General features: G+C 45.2%; 1 protein-coding gene across 1 annotated transcript in view; it reads right to left on the bottom strand.

Annotated features, from left to right (window-relative positions):
- Positions 1-18,875, bottom strand: part of PtA15_11A43 (uncharacterized protein) — a gene marked incomplete at both ends in the record, with an annotated part of 45,936 nt that extends 27,061 nt beyond the window's left edge. Inside the window, 5 exons of the mRNA XM_053161348.1 lie at positions 15,484-16,241; positions 16,311-16,501; positions 17,060-17,208; positions 17,320-17,779; positions 17,864-18,875. Coding sequence (XP_053024911.1) covers positions 15,484-16,241; positions 16,311-16,501; positions 17,060-17,208; positions 17,320-17,779; positions 17,864-18,875 — 2,570 coding nt within the window. The remainder of the gene's footprint in view (positions 1-15,483; positions 16,242-16,310; positions 16,502-17,059; positions 17,209-17,319; positions 17,780-17,863) is intronic.
- Between the last annotated feature and the right edge of the window lie 986 nt (positions 18,876-19,861).

The following is a 19,861-nucleotide window of genomic DNA, read 5'->3' as shown; positions in this document are numbered from 1 at the left end:
TTTACAGCTAAAAATCAAGTATGTCTTGTGAGGCAGAATGGTTAAAAGTTATGAAACCCATCCTGCAATGAATTAAAAGTGTAATTTTGACAACATGCAGACCATTGCCCACAAGTATTCACCAGGGCTTGAAGGCCTGGCCAAGGACAATCTTGAACAGCTTGCTCCTCAAGAAAGGGCCGGTGAGTAGGGCATTGAGTCGCAAGGCTTGGGTGAGGATTGTGAGAATTCATAAGAGCATTTATTTCATTAGAGTCTTGAACAAGTAATTAAGAAAAGTAACTGAGAAACAATCGTTGCTCTTACCTAAGAGCAAGGGTGATGACACTAAAGAGTCTTTGGAAGAAGCAAGTCAAGAGTAAATGAAGAATGGATGATGCGCAAGGAATGAGACTTCAGAAATAGGAACAAGCAACTATGAGTACGGGTGAAGGTCGGCGTCTGACGGGAGAAGGTGAATCGCAGTGTCTACTGGCCAGGAGGTGGGGAGCCTCGGCGTCTGACAGGAGAAGGGGAGCCTGGACCCATGACGGGGGAAGGTGATCTACGGCGTCTGACAAGGGACAAGGGAAGGGGATCTATGGCTTCTAACAGGAGACGGTGAGCCTCTGCGTCTGACAGGCAACGGTAAACCGCAATGTCTACCCGGCAATCAAGAGTCGTGGTGTGTGACTGTGCCTGGGCGCTACACAGACTCAAGAGGAGGCTTAGGGGTCACAGTATATGTGATGGAGAAGGCTGGGTAAATTGTATGATTTTGACAAAGACTGAAGATGACTGGGGGCTGAACCCATACAAGAGGGGACCTGGTTTTATACCGGTCCCTGACTAAAACAAATATATGAAATACTGCCAATGACAATAAGACAGAAATGAAATGATGTCTTTAAGACTGAGACATTTGAAAGAATACATGCGCTAGAGAGCGTCTAAAGAGAGACATATGAAATGTAACATAACAGGAGTACGTGAGGCGTACCATTGTAAAGTATGCCTCACGAACCCCCCTGGGTGTTGTAACGTGTCCGGGACCTGTAAGGGTCAGAAGACCCTTCACTGGTCGGAGGCTTGGGCGCGGAGGGGACAAGGCCAAAAGCCTGAGGAACTTCTAGTTCCAACGTCCTTGGGGGGTCTGTATTGCAGCTAGCACGGCAGAGAGAGTGTCGAAGGGTCCGGGGTCTCTGTGTTAGTCTATGTACAACTGGTCTTGAGGAAGATCGGAAGAGATCAAGAAGGGAAATGAAGGAACTCACCTAGCACGGCAGAGAGAGTGTTGAAGGGTCCGGGGTCTCTGCCGAGCTAGGAAGGAGGGGGAGCAGTCAAGACTATAACTTTGCTCATGATCTTATGTGATAGGTGGTGTGACACCTGGTGAACCCCGCAAGGCGTGCGGGGCTTCACAGTCTCCCCCCCTATAAAAAGATAAAAGAAGGGGGAGAAGTTACAGAAACTGGAATGTGGATTGGGGGAGAAGTGACAAGACGAGCAGGGAAAACAATGGGGAAGGGTTCATTGGCCGGTGGTGGTCGTGTGACTTTGTCCCTGGGGTCGATTGTCTTGGTGGAGCTTTTGAGGCGGTCGATAGCTTGCGATCGTGGTCGTTTGTGGGGGGCTCAGATGTTGCTAGCGCCTCGGGAGTTGGTGTCGGCGCTTGCTGAGAATCTTGGGTCGGCAGAGTCTCCCGGATCGGCAGTGTCCATCGGGATCGGGCCCGGTTGAGTAACCGCTCCACTGTCAGATTCATCTTCAAAGCTGAAACAATCCACCGTTGTAAGCACGCAGCCGGCCGGAAATGGTTAAGTTTTGGCACCGGTGTCGGAACGCACCTTAAACTCATCCCGGCTAGCTGCGCATACAATGCCACCGAGCTTGCTTCGAATTCGGGTGCATGGGGCCCGTTATCCCACTCTTTGAGGAGCTCCTCCTCTCGGATCTCCGCCAAGGCCAACACTTGGCCCTTGTTGAGTCCGAGGTTATCCGGAAAGAGGTTTGACGGGTGATCATCCCCCCCCTATACCTCGGACGCTGCGGCCACTGATGCCGCCCGAGGCCCTGGACGGCCTGCCGGTGGTTGCGTTGCCCTCCCCGGGGTTGGACCCAAGGGGCCCAAAGCCGCTGGACGGCGGTAATCCGCCGGTTTTGGCGGGGCAACGAAGGAGTCGGGGATCTGGATGAATGATCTGTTGATGGGGTTGGTGCACGCCCCGGGTGCGCTCCCGCAGCGTTTTTTGCAGAAATGGCAGCGGCCTTGCGAGTCCAAGAATGCATGGACCCGCCAGACTGTTTCGTTTGTGGATCCCAAGGGTGTTTGGTTGACCAAAGGTGTTGTGACTCGGGGGCGGAAGGTTTGTCGTCTGGGGAGCAACTGGAAGTACCCGTTGGTACTCATCTCAAAATCCCCGTATTTGAAGGGTGTCGCCTTGAGGAGCTTGAAGTTCTTCACCATTGCCTTGAGGTCGTCTGGCATACCGAACATCACAAGACGAGCAAGTTCCAGGTTGTTAGAGTGGTAGCTCGCAGGATATGTGATTTTATTACTATGTAGTAAAATCATAACTAATACTATCTACAAAATAGTCTGTGACAGTTGTCTCTGTCGAGTACTACCTACATGTCACAACATCCCCCCCCTCGACAAGAAACTGGCAACTACTAAACAAAAGAAAAAAAAACAAAATAAAAGGATTTGAAGAGAAAAAAAAATAACAATAATAGCAAAATAAAATAGAAAGGAGACAATCAGCCAGGAAAACCTTGAACTGTCTTACCGCAATTTCCATGAGCTGAATTTCCCAGAGCTTTGGTCAGAACATCAGCTATTTGATCCTTACCTGGAATCCACTCCAGGGTTGTTTTCTTCTCAAACAACGCCTGGTTAGTCACATAGAAATCTCTTTCTATGTGGTGCGTCCTCTTGTTAGAGGCATCTTCGCAGCCTATTCTCACTGCCGACTGATTGTTGCAGAGGATTTTGACCTTGAATTCTGCGCCCAGGATGTCGGACAACAGATTTCGGATCCAGAGTGCATGTCTAGTCGCGTGTCCCAGCGCCATGTACTCAGCTTGGCACGTCGAGCTAGCGACCGTAACCAGTCTGCGCAAAACCCACATGATTGGTGCGCCATACAGGCGTAATAGGACACCATACGACGATCTTGAGTTTGGTCCGCCCCAGTTCGCATCCACATAACATTCTACTGGTGCGGAGTCATCGCCAGAGGGGTGGATAAGTAGTGGCGTGTCCCTAGTATGTGCAAGATAGCCTAGTAGGTGTCGAAGCCCTTTCCAATGTAGTGTTGACGGCCTGGCTGAAAATCTTGCTAGATAGTTAACGCTATACGCGATGTCTGGACGGGTGCCTACTGTCACATAGCTTAAACTCCCAATGGTTGATAAGTAGGCTGTGCTGTTGATACCAGCTTCGCGATCTTCAGAGTTCGCAACATAACCTTCCGGCAGAGGGTTGAAGTTCAGCCCGAAGCCATCCCAGTGGTCTTTCAAGATTTTCTTGACGAGGTTTGGTTGGGTCAATTCAAAACCTTGTGGTGTTTGTTTGATCTTGACCCCGACCATACTCGTCAAGCCTTCTTCCCATTTGATCTCTAAAGAACCTTTCAGTTGTTTCTCTAGTTGTTTGAGTGCTGCATCTGAGGATCCGGTGACTATTCCGTTGTCGACGTGCACCCAGATAATAGATCTATCTGTCTTGTTGCTTAGTGTATAGACACTTGAGTCGTAGTAGCTGGAGGTGTATCCGAGGTCCGAAAGAGTCTTGCTGAGGTGTTTCCACCAGCAGCGAGCCGCCTGCTTCGTCCCGTAGAGCGCTCTTCGCAACAGACACGCTTCTCCCAAATTGACGTCCAGACCCTCTGGTGCCTGTACCCATACCTCCTCATCAATAGGGGCGTTGAGGTATGCTGCAACGAAGTCAAAATTATAGATGGGCCAATTGTTTTTTGCGGCAATCGTGAGTAGGACTCTCATCGATGTGAACGTTGTGGAACTACTCAAAGGGGAGAATAGAGCTTGGAAGGGAAATGGATAGCAACAATAGTACTAATGTAAGCTATGCAAGGGTGCTGATGAGGCTGCCTTCCTGACTAATGCTGAGGGGATGAGAGTAACACTAAGAAAAAGAAGAAAAGGTGTGGCTGATTTCTGCTTGATCTTAGGAGCTAGTACTATGAGCTTAACTACTGACTACTGAGGGTAAGAGAGTTGGACGAGTGATGAGAGTGGGGAATGCAATGGCAAGGTTCAATAGAAATGGGTTCAGGAGCAACTGCACTGATATCAATGGGTGATGAGTAATTTCTAACTTATAATTTCTGTATATAGAATTCTGCATAAGGTACAAGTGAGGGGGGGAAAGACAGTTCTTATATGAAGGAAGGATGAGCACAGACAATGAAGAGTTCTGGCTGTGGGAAGAAAGGTTGTACAAATAGGGAAAAGTGATGTGAACATAGTAACAACTTGTAATGATGAGCACTCCTGGAAAGGGCAAGCACAAATCCAAATGATGTAATGTATACAATAGCCATAGTACATAATGAGAAATGTATGTAAAGGGTTTAGTATGTGAAAGTAATTATGTAAAAGGAATGTACTGTAATGATTCAAGTAAGTTACTAATGAATTGAGTATTGTAACTAATGAACACTGTAGGTTGTCTGTAAGTCTTATATCCTCTATAACTACTGAACCATTGAAGATAAGGGGGTACTATGTAGGAGTGACTATATGTAAAATTTGGCGTAGAATCTGAATATGTAATAATAATGAGGTATTTGTGAAGGGTGAAGGGGAGATGGGCTATGTAATGATGAATATATGTAAAAAGAAGCAATAAAATACTACTTATGGTTTGGAATGGAGCACCACATCCTCCCCCAACTTATTTTCTGTCCCCAGGCAATGCACCAAAGAGAAGAGTGATCCAGAAAGAGTTGAAGAATGTTGAGTCCAAGAGTCCAAAGTCCAGTGTTTCTCCAGAAGGTGAAGTCCAAAGTACTGAGTAGTAGTCCAAATCCAGAGTCCAGTGTCCAAAGCCAATAGAATCCAAGTATAATCCAAGTCCAGTATATCTGAGTCCAAGGTATCCAAGTCCAATCCAAAGTCCAATAGTCCTATGTATCCAGAGTATCCATAGTCCAGTATCCAATCCAAAGAGTCCAGTATCCAAAAGAAGGTCCAATTATCAATGAGGGGTGAATGTTTAAGAAGATCTAACTCTGCTGAAGGCAATATCCTTGAGACAGACACATATTAGACTAAATTCCACTCTGAAGAATACAATAATTTTCCTGCCTAACTGAGGCCAATGGAAGAATGCAATGATTGATGATGAATGATGGGGTTGATAATTGTAGTTTCTGAAGGTTGTGAATGATTTGGGGTTGAATGGCTGAATTTCTGAGTATCTGAGTATATAATGTAGAGTTCTGTGAAGAGAATTTGAAGTCCAGGGAAGCTGATAAGCTGTACAAAAGAATATTCTTGCTCTAATTGGGTGGTTTCTGAGCTGCAATGTGTTGGAAGAAATTGATTATAATGGTGAATTGGTTTGTTGGCTGAAGAATTCCTAGAATACAGGGTGAAGATGATGATGGAGGAATGATTGATTGTTCAGGAATGAATAAATGATTATTTTTTCAGAAAGAATGATTTTTAGGATGATGATGATGATGATCGAGGAATTCAATGAATGACTGGATGGATCAATGGCTGGGGAATGAATGTTTCTTGGTTTCTGTTCAGTACTGGGCACTTTGGAATTCACCATTTCGACGAAAAAAAAGCCTTAATTTTGTCCAGATGGGGAATGGAACATGTGTCCATGCGCGTGTAATGCCAAAAGAGGGGTCCTGTTGTCTGAGCGGGGGCTCCAAGCGGGGGGCGCGCGTGCGGAACGCCAAAAAAAAGAAAGGAAATGGTCGACCTGTATCTTCGGAACGGCTCGATGAATTTTCTTGAAACCGAGCTCATTCGAAAGGGCCGATTCCGTAGATTAAAATGGTATATACTACTTATTTAGTTTTGATTGTGTAGGGTAGGTTAAGAATCCAAGCGAGATCCGCAGGTGCGCGTAGTAATAACACCGCGTAAATAGAAGGCAATATGTTTTTGGGTATAACTCGGCTTTCCGTTGATTAAAAGTTCTGATTCTGAGTTAATTAGAAAGGCAAGAAGGAGGAGATGAAACGAAAACCGATCATTATGAAAGATTAATTCGGCCAATGGGCGGCCGTGAACGCTGAATGAAAACCGTAAATGAGACCGCGTAAATCCTAACAAAGCTTTGAGCGCTTATAATTCCAACACCGCTCAATAGAATCGGCTACAACCAAGTTCAAACGAAAGCCAAGATTGGAAAGATGAAACTGGAAAGGTGTAATATGAATTTTGAGGCCAGCCGAATTGTTATTGAAACGCTCCAAAGTTTCATTACGATTTCCGCGGTTTCCGCCGCAAAGAAGTTTGAAATCCAAGGGATACATAATGAAATGAACCAAAGGTACCGCCGAGGGACTGTCCAAATGGACTCCTGAGGCTGGCCAATCGTCTGAAGAGGGTGTTAGATGAAATGATCGCGGTATTTACGCGCCAAGAGATATCGGAAAAGGTAGATTAAACTGGGTCAAACACCAGAGTCAAAATTAAAGAAATGAAAGAATAACCGCGCCAACCAATTCTGAAAGGTGAATGCGTCCATAGTGACGTCATGAAGTGAGGAAGGAATAGTTTCTATAAGGTCTAGGTCATTGGTCAACAGAAAGTTCCCGTTATTGCTGTTTGTTATCCGTAATGTTTTCCTCCAGCGCCACTTCCACGCCCTTGTCACCGAAAGAGAACCTTGATAACTCATTAGATTATTCGTCAAACACATCCATAACTTCATCTCAACTTGACGAAGAGGCCGCTATTAGGCCTTCCTACAAAATCCCATTCTCCATTCGCAGAGCGCACTCGTTCGTCGACAACGTTCATGCGTACAACGCCGGTATGAGAGACTCTTTTAAGCCCAAAGAAGTCGATGCCTTGCGCCACTATATCCAACAAGGACTCCTCGCCTTCGCTCGTGAGGACCTCGACGACCCGGTTGCCGCACGAAACGCACGCCTGAAATTGTATAGCCGGTTCCACAACGCTTTTACGCATGTATGTCAAATGGATTCTGTATGTATATGAATAAGAATTTGAAAAAAAGAAGATTGATTATAATACTGATATTTTTCCCTGTTTCTATAGATGGATACCCATTCAATCATAGATGCCATGATAGAGGAAACTGAGGAAAGGAATGCCCTGGAATTATTAAGGGTGAGGGACCAAGTGGAAGAAGAGGAAGATGGTTGGAGAGTAGAAGCAGAAATGGAGAGGATAAGAGCTGAGGGTAAGTTCTATTTTTTTTTTTTTTTTTTTTTCTTTATTTAGAATTTTACTAATGCTATGCTTTAATTTTCTTTTATGTATTTTAATTTTTATTTTCAGATAAGAAGAAGGGAAAAGAGAAAAAGAAAGATGGAGAAGAAGGAGAAATGGAAGAAGATGATGTAGTGATAAAAGAAGAAGAGGTGAGCTTGACTTTATTTTAGTTATTTTTATTTGAGTGTATTTGAAGCTGATTTATATTGATTTGTTTCTGATTTTATAGATTTGATTTTTTTTTTTTTTTATGTTATTGTGTAAGAAGATGAGAAAGAGAAAAGAGCAGAGAAATGAATTGATTATTCCTTATTTATTGTTTTTACCTGGAGTGGTATTCCTTGACATGAGTTGCAGCAAACCTTCTGGCCAATTCTGTGCCATCCAATTCTTCCAAGATGTAAGACCCTTCTGGATTTTGAGCCTTGATTCTGTAAGGGCCATTCCATTTATTTTCAAAGAGCTTGCCAAACTGAGAGTCCAAAGATTTGTTATACACTACTACTAATTGACCTTTCTTTAGTGGCTGCCTTGATGTTTTCTTCTTGTTCCAATAATCCACAGAGTTTTTCCTGGAATCCATGAGCTGCTGGTGTGCTTGCTGCAAGATGGTATCCCTGTTTTCAAGCTGCCGAGTCCTAGCCAATAAACGATCCTGAGTTGATTCTACCTTTGACCAATCCACTCCAAAGAAGGTTTCCAATTCTAAATCAATGGGTAAGATGGGGGGCTGTCCAAGAACTAGTTCATAAGGTGAGTACCCAGTTGATCTCTTGGTGGAAATCCTGTCTGCAAATAAAACTAAAGGTAAATAATTCCTCCACTTCTTGCCTTCTTTTCCACAGAGCTTGACCAAGGTATCCTTAATTGCCTGATGTCCTCTTTCTACCATACCATTCGCTTCAGGATAATAAGGAGTGGTGACTTTGATTTTGATTCCAGATTCCAGAAGGGATTTTTAAATTGCTGTCCAAATTCAGAGCCTCCATCCACTGTGACTGACCAAGGGGCTCCATATCTGTAGATCCAGTTGTCCAAGAACCACTGAGAGATTTTCTTTGCCTGAATCTTTTCCAGTCCAACTGCCTCTACCCATCCAGAAAGGTCATCTCTTGCAATTACCAGGTACTTCCATTTGCCAGCTTTGATGTGAACTGTATCCAAACTGACTCTTCCAAAGATGGTTGCTGCTCCTGTAGGTTTCTTGGGTTCCATTGGCAATTTTGAGCTCCTCTTCTGGCAAGTTTCACAAGACTGGACCCACTTGGTAACACCTCTCTTGAGACCTGGCCACCAAAATCTGAGTTTAATCCTTCTGTAGGTTTCAGCAATACCTCTGTGGCCTGAGGATTCATGAAGGGAATTGAGGATGGATTTCTGAGCTGAAGGAGAGGTGACTACTATCTGGGAAAAGACTTCATTGGAAAGGAAGAAGTTGGCTGATTTGTGCAAAATTTGCTTGAATTCCAGGCTGCTGCATCCTGGAGGTTTGTTCATGGTTGAAAGGTATTCCTGGAGGTGCTTCCAAATTCCTTGCTGCAAGTTACTTACCCCCTCCCCCAACTTAGCTGATGTCCCCAGAAGCAGGCCAAAAGAAGAATGTTTAGTTCCAAATCCAGGGTGAAGTTTGATCCAGGTTTCATCTTCATCAAAGCTAGGACAATCATCTTCATCAGAATCAGGGGGTCTTCTTGAAAGTCCATCAGGTAAGGTGAAAGTTTTTCCAGGAGTGTGAACAAGGTCATAGGAGAATAACTGAATAAATCCAATCCATCTGTTCATAGGGGCATTGGGAAGTGAAGGGTTGTTGATCATTCCAATAAGGCACTGGGCATCCACTCTGAGTTGAAAATGTTGGCCCCACAGTTTGGTTTGAAGTTTCTTGAGGATCTTGGCAACACCACAGAGTTCTAATTTGGATTGTGAGTATTTTGATTCCGTGGGTGAAAAGACTACTGACTCATATAACACAGGCCTATCCAATCCATCAGAATCCTGTTGAGTAAGAACAGCACCTGCAGCAATAACACTGGAGTCCACTGAGAGTTTGATTAAGCCAGCATCAGGTCCATAGTCCAATTTCTTTAGGGTGATATCAGTTCCAACAATCCTTTTAAGGTCCTCAAAGGCATCCTGGCAATCTTCAGTCCAATCCCAAGAGGAGTCCTTCCTGGTGAGTCTTCTGAGTGGAGCAGTGAGGGTTGAGTAATTTTTAATGAACATTCTAACATATACACAGATACCTAGGAATCCTCTGACATCTGAAGGAGTGGTGGGAGTTGGCCAGGTTTCAATTTTGTTGAGCTTCTTGATGGATATCCTTCTGCCTTCCTTACAAACCACATGGCCTACCAGATCCAGAGCAGGTACACAGCAAGCAAATTTCTTCCCAGAGATGGTGAGTCCAGCTTCTTCAATCCTGAAAAGAATCCTTTCCAGAGTAATGGCATATTCATAGATAAATCTTCTGATCTGGGGGTTGTCCTTTAGAGTTTCTTCATTGTAGTCAGAGGTTGGTCCTTTTATACCTCCATCATCCACAAAGATTCCCATATGTTGAGGTAGTTCATCCTGGAGTATCCACATCATTTGGGCCTGGTAAACTGCAACTGAATTGGTGGCTCCTTGGGGTAATCTGGTAAGTTGAAATCTTCCAAGGGGTGTTTCAAAGGTGGTCAGAGGTCTGGATTCTGGAGCTAATTCTCTTTCATCATATCCTCCCATAATATCACCTAGTCCATAGCAAGCCCTTCCAGTGAATGATTCAATGAGTTCCTCTGTCTTTGGTGGTAGTCCAGCGTCCTTAATGGTGACTTTGTTGAGTTTCTGAAGGTCATGTACAATTCTGAGCTTACCATCCTGCTTCTTTACACAAAATATAGGGCTGGAATAACTGGAAAAGGATTGTTCATAGAGGCCAGTGCTGAGTCTTTCCCTTACCAATTCTATAACCTGGTCTTTGATGGGTGCAGGGATTGGAATTGGTTTCTGTTGCCAAGGTTCATGGGGAATGACTGGAATAATATAAGGCTTTCCATAGGTGTGTTTAAGAAGGCCTCTTTCTGTTTCCACAAAAGCCAAAGCACCTTGTCTAATCACAATTACCCATACCAGCAGGAGATATTCTTGAGGAGAGAGCCATCCAGGAGGTCCAAAGTTGATGAGGTCCAGCCTTTCTTGAGTAATCTTAGAGGTAGGAGTGAATGGTGGAGGAAAAGGGCTCAAAGGAGTGAGGTAAGGATCTCTGGAGAGTGGTGGCCTTGATAATGGGGGATTGAGAGATAATGGCATTGGTTGGTTTACTGGTTTTATTTTTTTTAGAGTTGATTTATATTTTGCTGAATGAGTGTCTACAGTTTGTTGCTTTTGGTTATTTTCCAGGGTTGCAGTTGTAAGGGAAGGGAACTGAAAACCTGGTCTCAATCTAAAAAATTTACCAGTCCAGAATTGGAAGGTATGCTGGTTTCCCACTTCTGATTACTGGGGAGTATGATTGGAACCAAAAAAGTCTGACCAGCTGAATCCATGATTGAAAGTGCTTCTCCTCTGGCTCCATTGTAGTTGATGTTAGCTGAGACATCCATCGAGAAAGGCTTTCCAATAATCATCTGAACTGGTCCTTTGGCTACCCAGAAATGAACTGTCCTGACTACTTTCCCAATGGTTACCTCCACATCTTCAGCAATTCCAGGTATATCAGTAAGGTGGCCTCCAATTCCTTTGAGCTTCATAGATTTAGCAGTGAGTACCAATCCAAGTTTATGTGCAAGAGTTTCAGGAATAATGTTGACCATAGAGCCAGTATCCAAGAGTGCTTGATGTTTCTCTCCTCCAATAGTGATGGTGATGTATCCAAGGGGGCAGGAGTAGTGAGTAGTGGGTTGCTCCTGTGCTGGTTCTTCTTCATCCTCCATGTCTGTGAAGTTTGCTGATTTGACACCATCCAATGGGACCCTTCTGTTGGTTATCTTCTTCCTGATACAGTCAGTAACTCCTGGTGATATAGCAAAGATTTCTCCAAAGGCCAACTCCATCTTTCCTGCAGTCAACATCCTACTAGCCACTTCCTCTTCAATTCCTGGGTACTCCTTGGCCAAAGTCTTTTCCAAATAGGTTTTCTTAACTGGTTTGTCCTTAGGTGCAGTGGTTGAATCCTTGTCCTTATCCTGGAATCTGACTTGAGGGGAGCCTTTTGAAGTAGGGGATTTGGAAGCACTAGGAGTGGGGGGCTGTGTCATGTGAAGTAAGTCCTCTGTATCCATGTCCATTAGGTCCTGTTTTTCCTTTCTGATCCTTTTGTCTGACTTGGCTGATTCCTCTTCATCCTGATCCTTAGAGTTGTTTCTGGTCCTCTTTCCAAGGTCTGCTTCATAACTATGGGTTTGATAATAGACTGGGTCCTCCTCTAGTTGGCCAAAAGAAGATGTGAGCTTAGTTTTAGAGTACTCTTCCACTGGGGTTCTGATTGGTCTGCTTGGAATCCATGGAATAACTGATTTGTCTGGAAGTTTGTAATCTCTTCCATCCTTGATAACAGCACCACTAGACATGTCCTGGGCAAGTTGAGAGCAGCTGTTGGTTCCATGGGTTTCCTGATGACAATAATAGCATTTGAATGGCCAGGTCCTAGCAGGTTTGTCCATGTGGGGATGTAGTCCTTTGCCAGCAGTAAGAAATGCAAGTTGTTTGGTAAGGAGTTCCACTTGTTTGTCCAGAGAAGTAGAAGCAGTAGGGGCAGCTCCCTGAGTAGCAGGTGTGGGTTTGGAGGTCCTAGGTGAGTTGTCCAAAGTGAATTTCTCTTCTGCCCTCCATTCAGTCCTTCTGTTGACCACTGATCTTGAGTAAACTTCCTGGTGAATGTAGGTAAGAAGAGTTTCAGTGTCTGGCAAGATATCACCTCCGTCCTTTGAGGCTAGCATTTGATTGTCCTTCATCAAGCTCCTAGTAACCCTTTGATCCAGATCCTTGTGAAGAGTTTCCAAAAGAAGGTGTCTGAATTCCTCCAGGCTGGTACTGTACCCCATTCTTACCAAGTAGTGAGTGATGGTTTCAAACTTGTTTCTGAATGTGTTGAAGGTTTCCAAGGTGCTGATTCCTCCATCCTGGGCAGATTTGTAGACTAGTTTCCTGAGATCCTCCCTGGTATATCTGACCAATTGCTGAGAAGTTCCAAACCTGGTGAGTAGCTGTTTCTTCAGTGTTTCCCAATCCAAGTTTTCATGGCCTGACATGTCTTCCACTTCATCCTTAAGGTCCAACCCTTTGATAAAAGCAATGATTTGTCCAGCCAGTTCCTTAGAGTTAGCACCATCATCTCTTCCAGCACTTTCATACCTTCTAATGAATTTCTCCACAGGCATGTTGGTTCCATCAAAGAAGAGCTCTTTGTCCATGGGTTTGATCTTTACTCCTCTGCTGACCGGATCCTGATACCTAGGCATAGCTGGTTCCTTATTTAAAAAGTGAGTGTTGGACCTGGTGGAGTGTGTTGAGTTGTCCCTTTGGCGCTGGAACCTGGGAAAGCGGGGTGGTGGTGCATCTAAATCTTCTGAATCTTCTGAAGGCTGATTGGTATCTCTATATCCTGTGTACTTAGGGATACTGGAAGTCTGAGGTCCAGGTGGAGGTCTGTAAGAACTGGAGTTGACTTGTGGAGTAGAAGAACCCTGGGGATCTGGAGCATTGGAAGAAGCCTGTGGACCTGGAGCATTGGAAGAAGCCTGTGGACCTGGACCAGTAGAAGAAGGTTGGTAACCTGGACCAGTGGGAGGAACCTGAGTCTGACCAGCATTGGAAGTGGTGGAGTCCTGAACTGCAGCATTACTGGAAGGATCCACTGGAGGGTAAAGACTGGGAGCAACATTGGTGTTGGGAGATCCTTGGGCAGACATGATTGAAGCAGATAAGTTGAATCTAAACCTGAAGGGTGTTGAAGGTTGATAGTGGAGATGCTGATAGTGTTACTGTTGGTTGAAGTTGATGCTAAAAGCAGGGAGTTGATTTATAAAGAAAGGAGTATGAGGAGTGTAGGTAAAAGTAGTATGTAGCTGATGGTAAGAGTGTTACTAGAGCTGAAGATATCTGAAGGTCCAGTGTTCAAGCCACTGTTGGGACACCACTTGTGGAACTACTCAAAGGGGAGAATAGAGCTTGGAAGGGAAATGGATAGCAACAATAGTACTAATGTAAGCTATGCAAGGGTGCTGATGAGGCTGCCTTCCTGACTAATGCTGAGGGGATGAGAGTAACACTAAGAAAAAGAAGAAAAGGTGTGGCTGATTTCTGCTTGATCTTAGGAGCTAGTACTATGAGCTTAACTACTGACTACTGAGGGTAAGAGAGTTGGAGGAGTGATGAGAGTGGGGAATGCAATGGCAAGGTTCAATAGCAATGGGTTCAGGAGCAACTGCACTGATATCAATGGGTAATTTCTAACTTATAATTTCTGTATATAGAATTCTGCATAATGTCAGCCTGTATGTAACTAACCGTGTCTGAGAGGGTTGTTACTATCAAGATGATGGTGTAAGATGCCAAGGATGGGCCAATGGGTTCGTGGTAAGACCTGTAAAAGGTTTCACTCTATCAGTAATCTTGACTGAGAGGCTTGCTCAATTAAGGCGCATCCAGATCAACACAGGGTGTTAATAGGCATCCAAGGAATAACTCAACTTGGGTTCGTGGTTTTACCTACAGAAAGGTAAGGGTAATCAAGAGTTGAGAGTATTCCTGAATTGAATGATGGTTGAGAATGAAGGCACTGTTTAACTATGTATGTGTTAAACCTTGCTATAATAATATTCTGAGGGATAAACAGTCCTGGGGGGCGTGTTTATATAGAGGGGAATGAGCAGGAGGGAACATGAGGCGCTTGGAGGCGCTTCAGGACCAGGGGGGAACTGGAAGCGCTCAAGGGAAGCAGATCCTCATGAGGATCAACATTGGAAATGATCAGGGCAGTGTAATGATCAGTACTGATCCTGGATCAGTAGCTGTGTACACTAGCTGATCATAACCAATCATTGATTCCATTCAGTGCTCTTTCAATTGGATTACATCATGTATTGTTTATGTATTTATATCATAACCAATATGTTATGTAAATAGGTACTGAGGCGTAACAGGGGATAAATGAGTGATACCTGTCTTGGTGTATTTCACGTGTACAGTAATGTTACAATGTATTGTAATCTTACTGTTGCACGTAACTTAACTCTCATAACAGCAGTACATTATGGTAACTGTATTTAACTATGGTTATCTGTAATGTAATGTATAACAGGAGTACATTCTTAAGCTTGTATCTAATGATATACATATGTAATAAAGGCGTAAAAAGGAATGTACTATATGTGATGTGAACAATTGCAGGTACTTGGTACGTGTAAGGTACTGTTACATGTACTCTGTGGCTGACACATAACGTACAAGTGAGGGGGGGAAAGACAGTTCTTATATGAAGGAAGGATGAGCACAGACAATGAAGAGTTCTGGCTATGGGAAGAAAGGTTGTACAAATAGGGAAAAGTGATGTGAACATAGTAACAACTTGTAATGATGAGCACTCCTGGAAAGGGTAAGCACAAATCCAAATGATGTAATGTATACACAAATCCAAATGATGTAATGTATACAATAGCCATAGTACATAATGAGAAATGTATGTAAAGGGTTTAGTATTTGAAAGTAATTATGTAAAAGGAATGTACTGTAATGATTCAAGTAAGTTACTAATGAATTGAGTATTGTAACTAATGAAGACTGTAGGTTGTCTGTAAGTCTTATATCCTCTATAACTACTGAACCATTGAAGATAAGGGGGTACTATGTAGGAGTGACTATATGTGAAATTTGGCGTAGAATCTGAATATGTAATAATAATGAGGTATTTGTGAAGGGTGAAGGGGAGATGGGCTATGTAATGATGAATATATGTAAAAAGAAGCAATAAAATACTACTTATGGTTTGGAATGGAGCACCACAACGTAGCAGTGGGCGCAAAAGTATGTGCAAAATCTGTTCCTTCCTTTTGGTTGAAGCCTTTCGCGACGTACCGCGCTTTGTATTTGATAGATCCGTCACTATTGATCTTCTTAGCAAATACCCAGCGGGCTCCAAGTTTGCGGTGCTTCGCAGGTAACTTGCGTATTTCCCACACATTCTTACGTCGGAGGTTCTCTAGCTCGGTATCAATCGCTTTCTTCCAGTGTTCAGAATCCTTGGATCTCATAGCTGCTCGAAAGGTTGTAGGTACATTGCCGGAATCATCAGTACAGCTTTCCTGAGCCGCATCCACTAAAGCTTCCTGTGAAGCCACCTTGAGCTCTTCTGTGAAATCATTCAGTTCTAGACGTTTGGACTCAGTCGATTGAACACGATCGCACGCTGGAGGATGTTCTTCAGTCAAATCTTGCGCTTTTGCAGGCGGAAGCGTGTTGCGTCCAAAATCAGCCCATTCGGAGGAAACTAGCTTCTTTGACGCCGGCAACCAAAAATTCCAACCTTTGGATTCCGGGAGGTGTCCAACGACTAGTCCTTCCACTGCGCGGTCCTCAAGTTTCTTTCGCTTCTCAGGGGCAACTAGTACGTATGCTCGTGCGCCAAAAACTCTAGTCCTGTCTAACTGTGGCTTCTCACCAAAGAAACATTCGTACGGCGTCTTGTCCTTGGTGATGCGGTTTGGGATCCTGTTGATGGTCCACGCTGCCCATAGGAAGGCGTAACCCCAAAATTCGCGCCCCAACTCGCTGTCGTAGAGTACGCTCCGGCCCATATCAGAAACAGTTCTGTTGTAGTGTTCTGCTGCGCCGTTCTGAAAATGATGGTATGGCAGAGAACGTTCAGCCATGATACCCTTGTCAGTAAGAAACTTCCCTAGGACCTTAGAATCAAATTCACCGCCGTTGTCTGATCTCAGAATTTTCAACCTGATGTTGGTTTGTGTCTCCCAACGGAGGATGGTATCCATCAGGACCCCAGCTGCCTCTGCCTTCGTCTTCAGTACCTTAACTTCACTGTAAGAGGTGAATACGTCTTGAATGGTAAGCGCATATTTCCCGCCGGTTAGTGTAGCTGTATCAAACGGACCCATCAGGTCGACACAGACCACCGACAATCTATCCAACACTCACTCAGACGGACCTAGTGCAGAAGTCCTAGTTGCCTTGCAAATCGAACAGACAGGGCATTTTATCGACCCACCGGGCATTGTTGTAGGTAACCCATAGCCTAGCTGTAATTTCACTAGTCTTCTTATTTTTCTCAGACTTGCATGGCCAAAAAGACAATGCCAGAACAGCAAAGTCTTTTCATCAGCTGTGAGATCTTCCGCATTCCAGGTAAACTGGCTGTGTTCAACAATTGCGGGCGACTTGAAAACAGAATTGGCTTTGATTTCATGAGGAAGATAAGGAAAACAATTGGCAGTAATACAGGATGTGGGTGCGATAAGTGCTCGCTTTGGTTGATGAAGAGGCCACGTGTTTTTTACTGGGTCAAATTTGCTGTGAAGAAGCAGCTGTCCGTCGCTAGAAATCAAATCAATAGTGTCAAAATTCCCGTTGACTCTGAAAAGCGCGCCTGCTTGTTTGAAAGCTGCGATCGATAGAAGAGTCGATCTAGCCCGCTCACAGTAATAGACTTTCTTCACAGCGACCGTCACCCCGTTCATTGCGCAGAATCTCAAAGTACCCGTGCCTGTGATGAAATCGCATGCGGTGTCAGTTGCCACTTTGACGGCAATAGGCTGCTCTAGAGTTTTGAAGTCAAATAGGGCGTACCTATCCCCAGTCACATTATCGGAGGCACCCGAGTCCCATATGACCTCCTGACCATCGCGGTTGACGGTCATTTTGCAAAGGTTGAAGCAATGACCGGTGGGTTCAGCGGACAGATTCTCATTTTCAAGGACGTATTCAACTTCGTCCTCCTCTTCCGCGAACAGGTCGGCATTGATTTGTCGCGTGTTGACTTGTTTGGTGGTGTGGGTGGGATTGGCGGTCTTGGGCTGAGACAGGTGGGGGGGTCGGTATGGCGCTGGTGATGCCCCGGTCGGTCGGTGATCTGGTTGGATCGGTTTGATGTAGGGCAACCGGTCGAAATTGTAGGTTGCAGAGCATGGGGGGAAACTCGGGTTTGCCGGCGCTTGTTGCAACGGCTGACGAGCATCAGAGTTGTTCTTCCTGCTCGTTGGACAACTTGACGACATGTGACCGAGCTTCTTGCAGATGTAGCAGCGAGGGGTCTTGTTGATTGCCATCGCAGAGATGTCGCCTGCGTCTTGACTTTCGGAACTAGCTCCTGAGACGGGTCCTGAAACGTCTCCTGAAACGCCAGTCTCGGCCCGGCTAGCTAGATTCAAATTCAAAACGGAAGTCGAGTTTCGTCCCATTTCTTCAGCGAGTCGATGTTCAGTGCGCGCTGCATCCTAATAACGCAAAATGTCAATGGGGCCTGGCGCCATGGAGTCGTGGGTCTCCATGAACAGGTCAACCTTCTGGTCAACAGTCAACCGGAGATGGTCGCAAAGGTTGCCTTGAAGTACAAAACTCCTGATTGCGTCCCACGTGAGATCGACGCCCTGCTCGACGAACGTACGAGCGCATTGGTCGAATTCTGCGAGTACTTCTGCGGCGCTGTTGTAATCAGAGAGAGAGATGCTCTTCAATTTCTCCCACGCCTGCAATTTTCTGGCGCGGTTGATGATTCGAAATTTTGAGATCAGATGGGCGAAAACGTCGGCTGAGTTATCAAAATCCAGTAAGTCAAAGGATAGTTCACTGTGTACCAAGGACTGGATGATACCGAGCGCTATTTTCTCATGGTAGGGAATCACGGCTTTGTCTTCTCCCGGGGTGAAGAAATCAGCATTGCGGAAGCGTTTGGCCGCCGTAGTCCGAAGGGCTTGTTCCCATTGCCTGATGTTGGACCCATTGGGCTTGAGTAAATCTTCTGCAGCGAAATCTTTGACCGCCGCGGATATGATGGAGGAGATTTTCGAGTCTTCGTCAAGACTCCAGCGTGCCTGCATTCGGGCCTCCTCGGCGTCCTTGCGAGCGCGGTCATCTTGTCGTCTAGCCTCTTCAGATTGGCGTTGGAGATGGAGCTCGTTGACTAGGTTGGCAAGGTCGAGCTGGACACCGGTTTGATGTTCGCTCGCTCTGTTTTCTGGCGCTGGGGACTGACTGCCGGCGAAAGTTGTCTGGTGGGGAGCTGGTTCCGTACGACGCCAATTAGCTGCTGACGAGCCGATGGTTCGGCCAGTGATACGGGGTTGGAAAGTGGTCTCCTCTGGTGGTTCTTCAGACAGATCGCGGCCTTTGCCCTTGTCGAGACCGAAAAAAGAAGAAGGGCCATCGTGACTGGGTCCTGCGGCCGCGGGAGCTTGGTTCAATCTTTTCCTGAAGTAATCAGTGGTCGATATTTGAGGTCCCAGAAAAGACTTCATTGTCGGAGTCGTCCTGTCAAGTGTTTGAAGACCAGGGATGGGCCGATTTGTAGGTCAAGGTACAAAGCGACCGGAGGGGGTTTTGGTGTCGGACATGGGGTTATGTATGATGGGAGAGAGTTGGAGGAGAGAAAAAAGAAGGGGAAGAAAAAAAAGTTGAGAATTGGGGATAATAGAGTGAGGGAGATCAGGGTGAGAGTTTGGTTGGATCAATCGTCAGAGTTGCGGATTTGAAAGATAAACAGGCCCCAACCGACTCTTCAGTCTCTTATTTTTAAGCTTTAAGTTTTGCCAAACTTCACCTTGTTCGTGCGGTTATGGTTGATCAGACCAACATAAACACTTGCAGGGTGTTTGCCCGACGATACAAGGTTCGGATCTGCTAGCTCTGACTAAACGCAAAAACTCTTGAGCGGTAGTTACGGCACCTGTCTATAGTTGAATGGGATGTTTAGGGTGTTTGAGTTGATGGGGAGTGACAATCGGAGGTAGATAATCCGGATATTCAGAGGAGATGAGAGAAGGGAAGAAAAAAAATATTCTCACCGGCTGACTACAGATGCTCGTCAGGGTTTGACTACTAGACTCGTCCGAATGTCGGACTACAATTGTGGTTACTCGTCCTTTGCCGGCTACTAGTGATGATGGAGAAAGAAAAAAAACGAGCTACTCTAGCAAGATAGGCTCATAACCTGTTAGAGTGGTAGCTTGCAGGATATGTGATTTTATTACTATGTAGTAAAATCATAACTAATACTATCTACAAAATAGTCTGTGACAGTTGTCTCTGTCAAGTACTACCTACATGTCACAACACAGGTCACCCAAGGCTGATGGGTCCAAGTGGGGCGGTTTGTCAAAGTTAACCATGCGCTGGAGCGTTTGGGCGCGGATGCTGTAGCCTAGAAAGTCCTCCGAGTCAAGCATCTTCAGCTTGACGATCTGCTCGTATAGTTCCTCCCGCCATTCTGGAGTGATTGCCACCT

Source organism: Puccinia triticina, chromosome 11A, assembly GCF_026914185.1.
Source record: "Puccinia triticina chromosome 11A, complete sequence".
In the NCBI taxonomy this organism is placed as follows: Eukaryota; Fungi; Basidiomycota; class Pucciniomycetes; order Pucciniales; family Pucciniaceae; genus Puccinia; species Puccinia triticina.
This window is presented reverse-complemented; position numbering and strand designations above follow the sequence as displayed.